The sequence below is a fragment of the Haliaeetus leucocephalus genome, unplaced genomic scaffold (genome assembly GCF_000737465.1).
Source record: "Haliaeetus leucocephalus isolate CR32 unplaced genomic scaffold, Haliaeetus_leucocephalus-4.0 Scaffold163, whole genome shotgun sequence".
NCBI classification, from domain to species: domain Eukaryota; kingdom Metazoa; phylum Chordata; class Aves; order Accipitriformes; family Accipitridae; genus Haliaeetus; species Haliaeetus leucocephalus.
Genome location: NW_010972599.1, coordinates 335,448 through 353,576, shown reverse-complemented (window position 1 = coordinate 353,576; position 18,129 = coordinate 335,448). Strand labels below are relative to the sequence as shown.

Below are 18,129 nucleotides of genomic sequence, written 5' to 3'. Positions count from 1 at the left end.
GAATGGGCACATCCGCCTCTCGATGCTTATCTCAGTTTTCTGGGCCACCCGGGACGACCACAACAGCTCAAAAGGCGTCCCAGCCGCCGTTGACCCCACGCTCAGACAGGCTGCCCGGGGCTGGGGAGCCAAGCGTGCCGAGCCCAAGCCCTGGAGCCCGTCCCCCCCTCCGAGCCGTGTCCCCCCCGAGCACCCTGGCAGGCTGACGCCACGCGGACGCCCGCGGCCCCTGAGCGCCGGGTGCGAGGCAGCTGCTCTGGGGCTGCCGCGGCTGGGAGCCATGGTGCCGAGCCGGGGGGCTGCGGCACAGCCGCCCCTTCGCAGAGCCTGCGGAGGTTCACCACGGCATTAACTCTTTCTTCTGCACCTGAGAGAAACGCAGAGCAGTTTCAAATTTGCACCGGACAGGGCCAAAGGCACGGCCTGAAGCCGGCACGTGGGGCAGGAGCGGCGTTTCGATCCCCAGGGCCCAGAGCCCGGGCGAGGAGCGCCGTGGCGGCGAACTCGGACAAGCCCTCGGCACGAAGCCGTCGCCGGAGACGGCGGGCACGTGTGCCGACCCTGCCGGCCAGAGGGCGAGCGGACCTCACCGGCCCCGGCCCTCGCCGCCTGATCGCGGTGGCGGAAGGCGAGTCAAGGCTCTCGGTGCCACAGCTGCCAAAACAGCCAGCGTGGGACCAGCCACGGCGCCAGCCCTGGGGAGGAACCTCTGGCACCCGACGGGGCAAAGGAGAGCGGGCGGAGGGGGAGACCGCCGCTGTTGATCTTGGGAGCCGCACAAAGCCAGAGAGGGTATTTAACCCCCTGCAGAGCCCCTCAAAACCTCTTCTGAGCTCCAAAACCCAACAGCTGAAGAAATAGTCGGGTGTTTTCTTTACTGTTTCTGCGGAGTATCACTTTCAGCTGACTGGTAGAGCCGCTATGACCAAAACAACAGATTACTCTGGGTGAGTAACAGGGGAGGGTTCCAATTTGTTTTAATAAGACAAGAAAAATGATCTCTGCGTTTTGTTTAAGCCTTATTTATAAAATTGACTTGTATTGTTACTTAGTTGCTTTCCGTCTATTAGAGCAGGTGGAAAGGAAAGGCAAACTGGCCCCCTGCTGTCTGCAGAATCTGCATTTAATTTGCACTTGTACTGCTAGGCAGTTATTTGGGACAATATAAATATAAAATCCTGATTTGCTAAGAGCTTAATAAGCTGTCACATACAAAATAGCTAAGTACATTACCCGCTAGATATTTCTGGCAGAATTATATGAAAGAAAGAGATAAGGTTGCCATTGACAAAATTGATGATAAATACTGAGAAACATTTTTTGCTGAATACGTTGACATAATAAAGAGATGTCGAAAAGGTTACCAACAGCGGTGGATGTAAGGAGGAGGACAGCTCATGTGACAGCAGGGCTCTGACAGAAAGGCAGCCACCCCGGACACCACGCAGAGCTGGCTCGTCCCTGTCCCATCCCTTCCCTGACACCAGGGCTGTGCGTGCCCTTCGCAGGGCTCCCAGGCCACCCCATACTCCGTCCTGCCCCGTCCCTGTTCCTGCAGGCACTGCCCAGTGCCCTTGACCCATCTTCACCTCGTCTCCCCGCAGCAGTGGGCTTGTCCACTTTAAAAACCCGCATTTGGACTTGATGGAAGAGAACGTTCTGTATCATTTGGACTTGGGAACGAAGATGCACAACCTGCCAGCTATGTTTGGGGACATAAAGATAAATAGCAGGTAAAAAAGCAAGGCAGCAGGTCCCAGCCCCGCAGGGCTCTCCAGCCCCTCGTCCCACAGCTCTGCCGTCCCATGCCGGGGTCCCACTGCTGCGGGCGCTCCCGCTGGGGACAGGGTCCAGCTGCTTGGCAAAGGGACTCAGTGACCCAGGGCAGGCTGGGCAGGGAGGTCATCTATCCTTGCTTGTTTTTGGGCAGAAGTCCCAATAGCAAATTATCCTTCTAAAACCCTGTAGTTCCGTAAAACCTGATTTTATATTGGTCCCATGTTGGAGGACAGACAGAGGAAGCATTTGTCCAAAGCATCTGATCATCATCTACTGGAGACAACGGAAAGAGGATGTTGTATTTTTGGCAGAGACCTGCTGTCAAAACCAGCCCGTCATGACTGCATCCTCTTCCATTTTTAACTGGAGAATTTCCCCAGCAGTGCAGGGGAAGAGCCGCGGTGCCCCAGGGCTGAAGCAGCCTGGCACAGCCCTGCCACGCGTGGGCTCCTGCTCCGCTGCGCTGCTGGCAGCCGGATCAGCAGCACTGCCCTTGCAGCTGCTTGTGGGTCCCCCTCCTACGTTCGGGGAGCATTTTTTTCCTTTAATATGTAAAATTTGTCCTTTTTCCTCCCTGACTTTACGGCCCCTGTGTCATCAGCAGTGCTCATTAATTGCAGTCAGCACTGTTGATAGAATAAATTAAACGATGAGCTACTCTAACATCTGGTTTTGCTTTGCTGTCAGTAGGAATACTAACAGCTTAAATTTGCTGAATTAGTTTAGATTTTCTTGGCCTGGGACTGATACCCAAGTATGTGCAGCTGTACAGCTGTCTGGACCTAGCATAGTCACAACCCTAAAGGAGTAACAGCTTGGTTTTACTGTTAACTCCTGTTTTTGAGACCCTTGGTTGTTCTGATGTCCCTTGACTGCCTGCGAGGAAGCAGCATCCCGCTGCGCTCTCTGGGGAGACCTGTCTGGCACAGCCCGCCACTGCCACATTAAGACTGAATCTTGGCACCAATTTTAGCTAAAATGTACCAACACATACCTATTTCACATCCAGCTTGTCTGCGTTGGCAGCAGCCCAAACAGGATGAGGGCATTTGCCCAGTTCATGCACAAGCAGCTGGGACTGGTGGGCGAGACGGGGAGGACCTGGCAGACATCCGCGCAGGGATGGACCGGTGCTCTCCATCAGCGTAAGTACTGTGCCGTGCTGGACCGCACCGCACAAGTTTTCCATCCCAGGCACTCATGGCAGCCCCTGCCCCGGGGTCTGCTGCTGCCGCTGTGGTCCCAAGTGGGCTGGCACGGGGGACCCATCTCCTCCAGCAGCAGGGAGGGCGGCTGGCATGACCTCTCCCTCCTGCAACACCCACCGGCAGGTTTTTTTCCTCTTTTCACTTTTCAGCCATTACCACCAGTGCAACCTTTTAGCCATGGTAAAGCTGCTTCTGTTTGAATGGTATTTCTCAGCACCCTACATGTTCAGTTTTAGAAGCATTGTATTAAAAATGAACATGCATGTGTTTTGCTCAGCTCAGCAGCCTGGCAATTTGAGAGGCAAAGACCACTTCCCACCATGCATGAACTATGAAATATTGCTGGAAGTATTACATTGACATGAGCTCTAAAGTAAAAACCTTGCTTTATTATTAATTATTCTTTAAAAGCACAGTTTTTGGCACTGCACAAAGGAAAAAAAAATACAGGCTGTGCTGGTGAGTGCTCATACCCAAAGGCTTGGTCCTGCTGTCATTTCTTCAGGCACAAGATTAATCTTAAATCTGATTCAGAGGAGACAGTGTCACTCACACAACAGAGATCACGTTTGGTCCCTCTGACAAAACCAACCCAAATCTGACTGATTGAAAAGCCCGAGGGAATCAATTCTGCCAGGATCCAAGGGGAAAGAAACCCACAAGTTTTGCTATTCCCCAGTCTGGCAGCAGTTATGACACAGCTAGAAGAAAAGCTTACGCTGAGCTCTTGGCCATGCACCAGTTTTGTGCCAATGCAGAAGCCATCGACCCCCAGGCTCATCCCTGCGAGGGGACGCAGGGCAGAGCATGCAGCGAGCCTCCCCCAAAATGCTGCGTGCAGAGAAGCTGCCAACATCACATTTTTGCAAGTTGCTTAGAAACACAAATGAACTCAAACATACCGGAGGCAGGAACACAGTTTCCTGCTTTGAATATTTACAATGAGAATAAATTTTTTAGGCATTTGGCAAATAAGTCAGGCTGATGTTCCAGAATAACAACATGCAAAAAGTTTTCATATTTAAAACATGATACAAGCCTAATAGACCATCAGTCTCACAGCCAAATGAAAAGAGACAAAGCAAAAGAGAACTGACTGCGTATGTTAAATTAACTATGCTTCTTTACACACGCTTCCTTCAGGTTTTTGAACACGATAGCAAAACCAAAAAAAGTGAGGCGTTTTTCGTGGGAAAAAACAAACCCCACACCACCAGACACCTTTTGTTTTTTAAAGGTAAAGCCGAGAAAAAGGCGTCGGTTGAGTGATGGAGCAGAAAACTAAGAGGATCATGTGAGGGAGCGCTGGGCAGAAAGCAGAGGCAGCCTCGGTAGCTCGAGATTTGCAACACATCTGCCAGCCCAGAGGAGCGGCAGCGGAGACAGGGCAGTGGGCTACCACGAGCCGCGGCAGAGGACGGGGAACGGGCCAGCACCAGCGAAGGGGAGAGCCTGCGGGCAGCCAGGCAGGCGCTGGGGACGGAGGGACACCGGGGTGGGCAACGCGAGCCAGGAGGCAGGACAGGCGCCCTGCACGGCGCGAGGCTCCATGCGGCAAACGCCTGACCCCGAAACCGGTCCTCGCCGAGGGGCACGAACGCATCCATTGTCCTTCGTGCCCAGCGACGCAGGAGGAGGTGCTCCGGCGTGGGGCGAGGAGGGGCTGGGAGGCACCCAGAGGAGCGGAGGCTCTGGTTATCCTCACTGAAATTCGCCACTCCAAGAGTACGAGCAGGACATGACAAAGAATGGAAGTCAGCATGTGGCGTAAGGACGGGCAAAACAAGGGGAAGGTCTTGGAGCATTCAGCCATCAGGATGCGTTTGTGGAAAGACCTTTCTTGAAGGAGAGACCCCATCTCCTGGGGGCTGACGTACTGGTCCCCAGGGATGAATGCCAGCTCTATCAATAAGAAGAGCCTTAAAAGCATCAAGGGGAGGAGAAGAGGGTTAGATGCTTTACCTGGTCAGGCTACAGAGAGACCCTGAGATGTCTCCCCCCCTCAAAAAATCGCTGTTGGCCTCATCAGCAGAAAGAGGCCACAATGTAACCCTGAGCTCGTTGCAGTCACGTACCTGTCACCTGCCGCAGCATCACAGGGAATGACACTTTTCTCTCCTCCCAACAGCACAGGATGGGCATCCCTTCCATTTCCATCATGCTTCAGGAGGAACTAATCAAACTGCTGCACCATGCAAAATGCCGAGACGTTACTATTATACGCATCGGTACTTCTGGAGGCTTAGGTAAGCTGTCCGTGGTCTTTCTTCAGAGCCAAAAAGCTATTAATAAAAAAAATCTCAGCAATAGGTCATGCAATTATGAGCTTTAGCATTTTGTCAGGTCCCCAAATATCAAACAACATGATATTTTGGTTTGGGTTAAAACCCAGCAAACTTCTAGCGACTGGCTTAGCAGAGCACACTTTTTCACAATGGACAAAGGCTTTGAATTTACAACAAGTGGGTATCACTTTTCAAAGAGAAAACACTTGACTGGAAGTCACTTTCATGCTTTGAGATCCTCCCGGCTGTCCTGGTGCCTGTAGTCCTCTGCACTCGTCGGAGCCCCAGCCGGGGCAGTGGTGCTGCTTGTGCCTGCACAAGCTGGTGGTGGGGAACAATCTCTGCAAGCCAAAAGCAAGTAAAACACTGTTGCTCGGCATGTTCCCACAGTCACTCGTCATGTGCTGATTCTGTACATTTTACTTGTACATCTGTGCTACTGCATGAATTTCAATTATTCTCTCACATCTGTTTTACTCACTAAAAAGAACAACCCCACAGTCACACATATATCTACAGAGATTCTCCTGTCATGCTAGAAGTTTTGCAGCAGGTCACAAATGTTACAAGCTCTGGCTTAGCCTCAGCCCTCCTTTTCACAGGGGTCGAGGCCGGGTCTGTTGTGATCACAAACATGGCAGTGGACGACTCCTTCCAGCCACGGTTTGAGCTGGTGGTGCTGGGTGATGTGGTGGTGCGGAGCACTGAGCTGGACAAGGACCTCGTAGGGGAACTACTTGCCTGCAGCAAGGAGATCCCTGACCTTCCCACGCTCGTTGGCCATACTATGTGCACCTACGACTTCTACAAAGGTAAAACGATCTTTGACTGTCCTTCCTCCCCCCAAACATAATGCCAAGTCTTTACATTCTTATGTGGGCAAAACTATCCATGCTACCAAAGCCTAAGAAGAGCTGCAGGAGCAGACCCACCTGATACGTTAGAGCTTGTTCAGTGGTCAGAGCAGGGTACTCGTCCAGAACACACGATACCAGTTTTGGCACTTTGCCAGGGCGAGTCCTCCTCTGCTAATTGGTCTCTTGTTCATCTGACAGTTAAATTTGGTAACATCACCTGCAAGGCCAGCGCTGCTGTAGCTGATGGTGGATCAAGAGTGAAGATCCACCCAGCAGCGGTTGCTCCCTGGGGGAATGCAGATGCCCGGGGGACCTCTGCTGCTCCCCCGGTCCAGCCGTCACACGGGAGCCATGCGCGGCCGCAGACCCTCCGAAAGCAGGAGGTCAGTAGCTGCACCCTGCCAACGAAAACAGCCCCTCACCCACAATCCTGTAGTAAGCCTGGCAGATGGGTTACGCTGAGTTGTTTCCTACAACAAGATTGTAACTTCCGAACTACCAAACACTAGAAAAATGTCAGGAAGCATGTGACATTTACGTAAACAAACTTTGGTTACTCTGGAACAGTTTCCTTTGCAAAATTAAATGCTGATTGCAGAGTAGATGAAATGTAATAAATGAAGAATTAATAATCTGAGGACTATTTATAAACCTTTGGATCTGCTCGCAAATGCGACCATCTGTGTATTGCTCAAGGCCATGTTTTATTTAAACAAAAAGCCATTTGTGGGGATTAACAGTAGGAACATCAATAAAATGAAGCACTCTGCCCAGGTTAGCGCAGCCGCAGGTATACATTTTGCTTGCATCGAGGACTTTACATACTGTGCGAGAGGAGCGGCTGCACCGGGCACGGGTCTGCTCTGCGGACCCAGGTGTGGCTGCAGGACAGCCAAAGCCACCAGTGGAGTTAGAGGAGAAGGTCGGGATGGGTGCCCGCGCCCGGACGCACCGAGCACGGCATCAGGTCCTGCCTGCAGCGATGCCCCGGGGCTGAGGCGAGAGCGGGAGGGAGCACCAGTGCCCCAGGACCCAGCTCCCCGGCCAGCACCAATGCCACCTGAGCAGGGAACGCCACTCGCAAGCCACCCCAGCTGCCTGCCATCCATGGCAGCCCCCTAAGAAAAATTAAACCTCAGTTAAGGGTGTTTTCCTCTCCCCAGTTTTCCCGTTCTGCACAGCTGGCTATGCCTCTTCCGCAGCAATCTGGCATTCTTTTGATTTAAGCTGGCAGACCTTCACAGCTGATGTACGCTATGGACCTCAGAGGAGCTGCAATGACTTGCCCCTGCAGAATGCGATATACCGCCTGTACTTAACACCTGTGGGCTTACTCATCCTTTTTACAAATGTTAAAACCTGCATGATTTTCTCCTCTAAACAGAGACATAGCACACTGGCTTTAAACACTGAGGTTAATATGAGTTAAGTAATCATTCAAAGGAAAACTTAGTCAGCTTCAGACAAAACGTAGCCACTGCTGGACTTTCCATTTGAAACTACACCCCGTTCACCACCACTGTAAACTCACACAGGACCAGCAGTGACACTTCTCTGCTTCTTTTCAAGGTCAGGGGAGATTAGATGGAGCATTGTGCTCTTTTTCCAGTGAAAAAAAGCTAGAGTACTTAAAAAGAGCTTATGACGCCGGCATGAGGAACATTGAAACAGAGTCCTCAGTGTTTGCTGCCCTGTGCGGGCTGTGTGGCCTGAAAGGTGAGTCCTCCCGCGGCCGCTTCCACGTCCTTCCCGCACCCCCGTGCTCCCCAGCTTCACCTCGCCTGAGGGTTCAGTTGGTGCGAGATTCAGACAACCTGAAGGCCAAAAACGCATTCCTAACGATTTTAACTAGAGAAGTACACCGAAACAAATTTTGTGGCTCAATAAAAAACAAGTTTGTTTTAGAAGGCCTGAGTGCGTGTGGCACAAAACTAAACTTAATCCCCCCCTCATCCCTCCCCTGGCCTTAAAACAAGTCCTGGCCAAACTGGTGTAGCTGCCTTCCTCTCTTTTGCTGGAAAAGAAACAGGGCGAGTGGAGGGCACCTGCAGGGCGGTGCTGCAGCCAGCACCTCCCGCGGGGGTCCTGCTGCTTCGGCCCCTCCAGAGCATCGAGGCAGGTCCCCCCGTGAGCCCCGGGGAGGGCAGCGGGAGCAGGACCTCCTCACCTTCCCCGCAGGGCAGTACTTTAAGGCCTGGGTACATGAGGTCGTCTGCACAGCACTCCTGGACTGCCTGGAGGGGGACCAGATCTGGGGAGTACCAGCAGCGGCCCCAGTGCCTCATCGCAGCCTTCGTCCGAAAGCACCTGGGGCTGAGCTCTCCGGCGGGAAACACGCTTTTCTCCACAAACTGATGGGCGATGCAGCATGAGCAACGGGGTGCCGGGTCCCAGCTGGCGCAGTGTGGGTCTGTGCTCCCGCACCAGGACCTACGCCCGCCGGCACACCGTGGCCCTTTTTTCCTGGGAAATGGAAAAGACAGACCCGGTCACGATGCGCTCCCACAGGCGAGCACCCTCCACAGCTGAGTGGGGCGGCCGGATCCAATGAACACCATCGTGCAGGAGCTGGAGACCTCCAATATGGCTTGAATTGCACCAACACACTTCTACACCCAAGGAGAGCTCCAGCCAAAATTTGCACAGAAGTTAAGACTGTATTACTGAACTGCACGCTCCTCACTCCCATCTCCAGTAGTTGTCAAGGACTGTCCCATTAGGGTCACTCCTGTCCACGGTGATGCTCTAGGGAGGAGATCCCTTTGCACTTGGCATAAAACCAAAACCTAAGTAAATGACATGCAAAATTAATCCACGTTTGTGACCGTTATTGTTATTCATTGCTGTCACAAAGGCCATTCAGACTTTCATTCATACCATGTTTAAAGATCTGGCAAAAACCGACGCCTACCAGTGTTTGAACACAAGAGGTTGGCGTGCGGGAAGCCCACCTTGTGCAGCCTGACCCAGCTGAGCAGGAGCAGCTTTGCCCCCGTCGCTCGGTTGGCAGGTTTGGGCGTGGGGCACACGGGAACCCTCAGGAGGGAAAGGGATGGGGAGCACACGTTACTGATACAACCTTGACCTGATTTCACATAACTGCCAGGGACGGCATCTTTCACATTCATCTGCTAATCATCACACATCAATGATCGAGAAAATCATCTTTAAGTGCCTCCACAAGCTGTAAGAGACTAAACTGCGCCTGGGTTGAGTGGAGAGGTTTTTTGGAGGGTCACCTACAGCCTGAAGAATTTCTCACCAAAATCACTTCCAGTTCTTAAGGTTCACTAATAAGCTTGCTTCAAAATGAATTTTGACACCTTTGGAACAATAACTTACAGGATTTAAGAGTTCTGGTAGACAAAATTTTAACGTATCAAAAAACATGGGAGAGGATCTTAAGATATTAATGATACTAAGAGCACGAAACATCTAAGTCTAAAGATGCTTACAGACATGCCGAGGGGCTATATCCGAGGTACTTGTTCTCTGGCCAGCATCCTAAAATCTGCTTCATCAGCAGCCTCTGGGCCCCTCTAGTCCTGGAAATACTTCCACACGCTCAGGTACAGCTTGATTTGCCTCCCAAATGTGGGGGTTTCTCTTGGAGTCCCTCTTGTCACCCCACTGCACGTTGTCATGCCACCTCCTCCCATCCACAGAGGTCCGTTTCTGGGGCGTGGGGCCAGCGGCAGAGCGGGGCCGTCTGGGGTGCTCCCCAGTGGGCTCCCCTGGCGCTGGGACCCCACTTTCACGGTGCCCCTGAGCTACTCCAACAACTTGCCAGCACTTTGATCTGGGATACATTCAGTTTGCTGCCATGAAAAAGCAAACTCCACTTTTTACAAGAAAAGGAGATCTGTTCCTAGTTTCCATTCCAAGATTGCAGTTTTTAGAGCTCAAATATTAATCTGACAGGGTAGGAATCCCAGGACAGGAGGCCAGTGTCCTCCCAGAACGGAAACAAAATCACTCCAGTCACTTAACATGCAATCTAACCTACCATTCAAACTCAGTTCTGTTAAGTCCAAAGTCCACTTAAGAAAATTCTATACTAATAGCAATGTACCTTAAGACCTTTGTGAAAATAATTTCAAACCACTCCAGGAAAAGAAATACGATGCTTTAACATTTTCCCTAATTTGATAGGTGAGGTTTGCTCTGCCATAGCTTACGGAAACACAGTCCTGGTCATTAACTTTGCAGGAGATAGTGAACTCTACTTTCCAGAACATTGTCCACTGAAGAGACTCTTGTTTTTCTTATTTTGCTTTTACCTTAATGATTATCTTGTTAAATGGTTTTTCTGCCGTACATTCTAAGTTTGATACTCTTTGAAGGTGTCAGATGAGTCAGCAGTTTACAGAGCTCAGAATGCATGTCCTTGGTGAGCTCCTTTTCAAAATATTGACCATTACTGCAAAACCCTCACTATTCTCAGAGGGATCAGAACTGGCATCGCAATCACTCACATTTTTCTTTTTCTATAAATACACACACAAATGTGCACATAAACTTATGTGCACGTAAGTTGGCACATACTTCAAGTGTTTTACAACAGCTGGATACCACACCAACTGATCTTATACCAGTTGGGTACTTGACTTTCAGGCACTATTTAACATTTAAGCCACTTTTCTCACTACCAAAATTCACAGATAAGTAGTATATCTTGAAACTGAATAACTTATTTTTCACAAAAAAGTTTTTCTCAGGCTTTAAAAAAATCAGATTGTTAGTCAAACTGCATACACTTCATACACTGGCATAAAGGATAGCTGAATTCTGAACTGTTACTCTTACCGAGTCAAAACCAACAAAGTAGGGCTGCAAGAGATGCTGGTTGAGAAGTCCCATTAACATTTGCTAAATTAATATTTTTACGTGCAAGTAATTTCATACATCTTTGTACAAAAACAACTTGCAAAATTTCATTAAAAAAAAAAAAGTGTAGAAAGCATTTATCATGCTTATAAGGACTTTTTTTTTTTAAAAAAATCTCCATTTCCTGAAGGGTTCTGATCATCTCTCGTGAACAATGCTAAGGTGAGGATGACAAAGTAAGCCAAAACATCCACCTCCTTCCCCCAGGAGCATGGAAGAGGGGTGCTTGGCCAGGCCAGGGAAAGTGGCCGAGGCAGTCTGCAGGAGCTCTCCTGGCAAGAGCAGCCTCTGGTTATGCTGAGCAAAATACGTGAAGCCAGTTTGACTGACCTGCACATTTTCCATGCTCCACTGTTACATGAAAATCCCTCTAAAAATCCTCGTTCTGGCCTCACCATATCAATAACAAGCTCCAATTCATGGTTGCAGTGACCTGGCACAGACTCATCACGGTAAGTGGACTTCTACTCAGTCTATTCCCTGAGAAACAACAGACATGAAGACAATCACAAGACACTGCCTAAAAATCAGTGCCCTTTATTTCCAAGACAAATGTCTCCATCTAAACTTTCTTTTTTCATAAATGTCTTGGTATTTATAACAGATGACAAGACAACTCTAACCTGAAAAGATTTTGCATCACTGAAATTATCTTGTAGACCTGCTTTTAAAGACAAGTTAAAAAAAAAAAAAAAATCAGCTGTCTTAAGTTTGGGATCTTCCATTTCTGGGAAGCAGTCTAGTGGCCAGTCTGGTCTCCAAAACAGAACAAAAGCAATGCTGGTTTCCCCTGCAGGAAGATCCAACAAGTTGTGAAGCTGGCCAAGTGTGTTTTAAAAATAATGAGTTACCACAAATGAGATACCAAAATAAAATGCACAAATATACACAGAATTGTAATTTTAGCACAAAGATGCAAAAGCTAAATCCAGAAGATACACAGCTCCCGCGGCTTTTGGGCAGTCTCTGTAGCATTTCTCCCCACCTTAAAAATAACTTAGCTTCAATACTCAGATGATGTTGCTTCTGGTCTTAAACTTTGCTTGCTCTCGAGAGTCTGTCGCACCAGCTCTTCTCCTGCCTTTCTGGCACCCTTCTTAGAGTCTCCGTCTGCTTCTGACTTTGCACCATGCACACCCAGGCCAGAGCAAACCTCCCTCCCCCAGGTGCTCGGAGACACCTGCTGGGATCAGGCTTATGCTACAAGATTTTGCCAATGTTACTATCAGTTTGAGGTGTGAAAACTTCACATTTCTTGTCTCTGATTGCAAAACATTTGGTGTAGAGTTGCTGAATATGTCAAGAGAAGAGGGCCTGTTGTCTGTGCCAGGTAAGGAGGTGGCATATAGTGGCTAGCAGTAAAACTGCTCTCTTGGTGTTTGCTGGACCTGCACCGTAGGCTCCTCTGGGAGGACACAGACAGGGCCCCCTGGTCCCCAATTTCTCATTTCGACAGTGAAGAATTACTGTCTGTTTCACAAGGCATTGTAAGTATGTGATCCCTTAACACCTATAAGGCATTACAATACTACATTAATGAAGTTACTATAGTTATCTAGATAAACAACTATGGATGTTCAAATCTTTCTGATACTCATCATCCTTAGAAATTTTTGGTTAAACTGCTAATTGTAATTTGTTTACATACATTTTACACTTACCTTATGTAAGGCTTGAAAACATAATGAGTTACAAAATGAAGTGACATCAATTTCCCTTTCATTTAATACAATCATAGTCAGTAGTTTCAGCTCCAAAATAAAGATCCCAGATCTGACACGTTATTTCTAATTTATAATTTATACTGAAAGACTAATCTGCAATATGAAATTGCAGACTGGTTTGCAGTAAATATGATGTAGCAAATTGGTTTCTAAATATAGACAAAGGTTAAGTTTCTTCTTATAATAATCAAGGAATAATAGAAACATTCATGATAATGAAGATTTTATAATTAAAAGAATCAAATTCTCAAGAAACCTGGAATGAAAGTTGTGGGATGTATTCATGCATCATAATATAATCTAAAGTGACTGTTCTGCAAAGCTGTTTTGGATTTATGCTGCCAATTAAAAAACAGAGTTTCTACTCAAGATGCTAGATATCAGATTGGCCTGTAATGTCTGTAGGAGACTTTCATGCACAGGTGTCCTATCTCCCAGTAGAAAGGGACATGGGAAATTATACTACAACAGCCTAAACCCACCAAACCTCTATAAAACCTTCACCAAGGCAAGTGTAAAATGGTGTAGCACTGCATGAGAAAGGCACATTGTTTTTTTGAATGACTGCATACACTGAGAGCTAAGTAGTTCTATGACACAGCCTAAGGGAATTTATTTAAAGATTTCACATTATAGGCCAGACGATACCCCTGAAGCTTCTCTACTCCTGATATGAGAGGTGCTCTACATTTTAAAAGCTGTAGATTCCATATCTCTTCTTGGAAGCTTCAGTGGGGGAATTTTTGGTAAAATCTCTTTTGCATAAAGTGTTTTATGAAGTCCAGCTTCTCGAAGAGCTAGCTCAACACGAAGTCTAGGGTCAGAAATGATCTGTTAAAATAAACCACAGCAATGATAAACAAAACAATACTTTCCTCATACACACAGTGTATCTTACAGGTTGTCTGTGGATGTATATATTTAAAAAGTTTTAAAAGACAGTCAGAAAATTACAGTCATAATATAAAGCCTTCAAAAGCAGAGAAACTCCATAGTGAACAAGCCTTATCTCACTGCACATATCTTGATATGATCCTTTTTAATACTAATGATCACAAACTATTTTAACAAAGAGCTCTGGCTGTCATTCCTCAGCAAAACTCAAAGGGTAGATGAGAAACTGAGTGACTTGTAATCCAGCCTACTCACTGAAGAGTTGCTGACTTCCCTAACGTTTCCCCTATCAATACTGCCCTGCTTTCACCACAAGACTTTTAATCCCTTCCTGTTTGTTTCTATGGAATCTGAATGCTTCAAACACATTTATGATTTTTCTCACAGCATTGCCTTGTGACTACATGGCAGTACCACTTTAATTTTACAAAACAACAACTAATGCCTAGGGAAATTACTTCTAAAATTTGTCAAAAGGTTATTTGACAAAATTTGTAAGCCTCCTTCAAATCCTTCTTCCAATGGCTACAGTGGGGAAGCACTGAAAGTACAAGAGAACATCACATTGCCTTCAGTTCTAGCATCACCTGCCACAGCACCCAGAGCTGCTGGGAAGACCAACACTGGGGCACATTACCCATAACCACTGCAGCTCTGGGATGGAGCACGCTAACACACTTGGCAGGAATCACATATTGCAGTCTGAGCAGTACCAAAACCCGTTTGGAGTTGAAACAGGACAAATATTCTGAGAATTTAGGTATCAATCCCAAATACACATGTTCAGAGCATTTTTAAAGCTAAGGCTTTTCAGAACCTCGTACATCAGTCAGATTTGGGTAAATTTTAATAGCCAAACAAAAACTATACCTCTTGTACCACATCTTTACCAAACTGAGAAGCTTTAAAATGTCTTAAAATGGGAAGTGCTGGACAAGCTTAGTTATAGACATCATTAAACTTCAGCTTATTCAGTGCTAGAAGAAAGCTTTTATGCCATAGAATTATATCATAGCACTTTCCTTTCTGCAAACATAATTTCCAAATTCCAGAGCGGGAATAATTTCAAATGCATAGACTGAGCAGATGGGGAACAGCAAGGGAATCAAAAAAATCCTCCCCTATGTTGCTTAATTCCATTTGAAATTGAGCTAGCACTGTCCTTAGCAATCTGAGTGACCTGAAAACAGGAGTTTTACTTCAGTTTCCTGCTTCATTTACACCTCACTGGTTTCTTCTCCTTTAGCCCTTGCATATCATATCCCAACTGATCTTAAATCCAGCAATAGTGTAAAGATGGTCAAGATACTAATTTTCAGCTTATGAATAGATTTGTGCTGTGTATAATCTTCCAAAAAAAAAGAATACCCCATAATGAAGTTACCTGTGACATAGCTCTTTTATATACAGTCAGTAGAACTTTTATGCTAAGTCAAGTCACTTCAGATACTTAGGACAACACTAACTGGAGCAGGTGAAAAGGAGGCACTCTTTTAAATAAATGCATAAAAATGCAAAAGCAGTGAGTTTTGAAATTAAAAAATAGCAAACAGATCCATCAAAATTCCTAGCAAACACAGGAACTGCCCAGTGGTCCATTTAGCTCAGTATCCTCTCTCCAGTGGTGCCAATGGGAGATGCTGTTCAGGGAGAGCCCGGAGTCCTATGCTGGACCTGAATGGACCTTCGTGGTCCACTCTTGTCGTGCTCCTCCAGCACCTACATTGGGTCAGAGAGATTACCCCACCTATTACTCCTAATACCTTTTTTTTTTTTTAACACACATTATATTCTATACTCTACTGTTAATATTGCTATTTAGGATATATTATTAATATTACTATCATATATCACTATTAAGATACAGGTGCATACAATAAACTATATGGTATGATTACAGACAATTACCTGCTGTTCACTGTATGTATGCAACTTAAACAGTGGCTTCTGAAGATCAAACTCTTCTTTGGTTCCAATGCCCATCCGAGCTTTAGATGCCACCGTATCAGCCACTACTCTAGCTGGATCTAATGTTGCAACAACGGCAACCTAAAATACATGATATGAAAATAACAATTACTCTATCTATGTAGTCTAAAGTGAGAAAAGGTTATTATCAATAACACATCCTTTGAGAACACAATCATTTACCTGGTTTAAAAATTTCAATAGTTGTCTTAACTTTGTATCCATATATAGAATTTGTAAAGCTTAAAACTTGAATCCAGAGTAAAACCACTTTGACAGAGAATAATAATCACGGAGATTTTTCTTCTGTTTTGCAAAAGAGACAGTTTAATTGGCTGGACTTAATGCAGCACTGTGCATGCCCAGAACTGCTGCAAAAAGTGGAGAATTGCCTGCTATGTGGGGGCAGGCTTAACACAGAACCACCTGCATATTGTGAATTCTAATTGTCAGTCCTTGAAAACAAACTCGAAAGCTGGGCAGCATTTCTATGAAGAGAGAAAGCTTATGTTGCTACCTCATCATACCCCTGGTAGGAAATAAGCTTACACTAAGCTTTAGGCTACCAGAAAACAGCACTTCCCGAATATGTGCACTACTGATCTCTGCACCGTAACAGTGGCATGTGGTCCTGGCTGCGAAGGAGGCCTCAGCTCAGCAAGGATGCTATAAGAGAGAAACAGTAGCATCCTCGGCTCTCTAGCAGAGATCGACATGAGCTCTGACGTTCGAAACCAGTAACAAAAAGGAACCAGCAGACTCATAATTTAGCAATACCCACAATTCCTGGAAGTCCAAACTTTCTTCTTTTTCTTCTGATGGAAACGAAGGTGTTGGGTAGTTAACAATTTTTACAGAGTCATGGGCAATGACACTGAGTGATATGCCACAAGTAACATAATTCTTTGGTTTTTTTCTTAAGTGCGTCTGTTTTAACTGTTTAATTTCCTGTGGCTAGAGCAGTATCAAAGATTCTATCAGACAATATATTGTGCAAGAGTCAAACTTTTTTCATTGCTTATTTTCTTTGTGTTAAAATATTCAGATATAGGCTAATACTACTTTGGAAAATACAGAAAAATGCATAAGCAAAATAATCAAAGTCAGGATACATTCTGAATGGCTAAAACGAGAAAAAAAATTTAAAATTGTGTACGATCATTCTATTTTTTCCGTCTCTAATAAAATGTCATCTTTGTATTTACAGGCTGTCAAAATATACAGACTGGATGACTTTAGTAAAGATCTTTTTTTTTCCCCACATACAACCAAGGGGCATATTTTATGAAGCACTATTTCATTAGTATGAAACACAGAGAATAAAAGGTTAGAAAAATGTAAGGAAGTGGGAACTCTACCATCCTGGTCAAAGGCCATTCTAGAAGCATTTTCTACTCCGGTAAGACAATTGGGTCAGTCAGAAGAGATCAACAGATCATGACTCTCAACCAGCCTTTTGTAAAATCTGACACAAAAGACAATGCAATTCAACCAGTATCTTAGAAAAGACATAATAGAGTTATTAAAAATGCATTGACAACCTAAAATAACACTGTTAATACTGCAAAATATTTAATTGAATCAGATTACTAAAAATAAAGCATTATTGACTAGAAATGAGCCCAAGTTCAACAGTTTAAAAAATGACTAAAATAACAGACCAATGATCCCTTAGGTTTATTTATTCCTGTTATGCTCAGCTCTCCCACAGAAGATGACCTCTGTTATATTTTTCTTTCTTCTTGACTTTGTACACCCAAATGCTGAAGTGAAAGCACTTATAAGGCCACAAACAGTCCACGAGGGACTGAGGAAGAATTTCACTGGCATGCACACTGTACTTGGTTGGTTAATCCTGAAGCCAAAGGATGTGCTGAAGGTGAGGTCAAGGCTGCATCAAGTACCGTATTTTTAACCATGGGTAGTCCCAGGGAGAAAGCTGCTGCATTAGTGCTGTTTAAATTATCCGAAATCAAAGGGTTTGAAGAACACCTTTTCTCCCTCCTTTATTTTCCTTTGGCTGCACATTTAGGCTGCAGTACCTGGACTGTAAAGAATGTGAACTCCAGTTTTTTCCTTTTAATCTTTGGAGGAAAAACCAAGGAGATTAGGTAAAAAAATATAAATGAAGGTAAAATTACTCCTTCAAATGTCAGCAGTAGGAAAAACCAATAACACTACATTTACTACGACAAAGATTAGCAAGCATTTTCTGGGATACCCTTTTTAAAAGACCGTGCAAAAGTTTCACAGAGAGTTAAATATCTCTCTAAAGAAAAGTCATCCAAGGCCTGTAAGTTTTCAGAATTTAAAAAGAATTTAAATTACTCATAAATCTTGCCTAAGACTCAAGGCAGACTTAAGATTATTAAAAAAAACCCCCAAAATAAAAGAAAAAGAGAAATCACATCCAACCCAGAAAAAATAATATCTATTTTCAGATATCAACAGCTTCTACAGTGCAATTTAACATCATGATGCTCCTGCTGTCAGTTACAAAGCACATAGGATTTATAACATGACAGAA

The 18,129-nt window shown here is 45.7% G+C and overlaps 2 protein-coding genes across 2 annotated transcripts in view; one reads left to right on the top strand and one right to left on the bottom strand.

Moving 5' to 3' along the window:
• The first annotated feature begins 921 nt into the window (after nt 1–921).
• UPP2 (uridine phosphorylase 2) lies at nt 922–8,484 on the top strand. The gene is given in 8 exon segments (XM_010563073.1): nt 922–947; nt 1,605–1,716; nt 2,783–2,872; nt 2,874–2,924; nt 5,116–5,233; nt 5,875–6,084; nt 7,699–7,845; nt 8,153–8,484. Coding segments are annotated over 8 exon segments (1,086 nt in total).
• Nucleotides 8,485–13,424: 4,940 nt separating this feature from the next.
• CCDC148 (coiled-coil domain containing 148) overlaps nt 13,425–18,129 on the bottom strand; it is a 61,595-nt gene continuing 56,890 nt past the window's right edge. The window contains exons 13-14 of the mRNA XM_010563044.1: nt 15,543–15,683; nt 13,425–13,571 (exon numbers count right to left, since the gene is read on the bottom strand). Coding sequence (XP_010561346.1) covers nt 13,425–13,571; nt 15,543–15,683 — 288 coding nt within the window. The remainder of the gene's footprint in view (nt 13,572–15,542; nt 15,684–18,129) is intronic.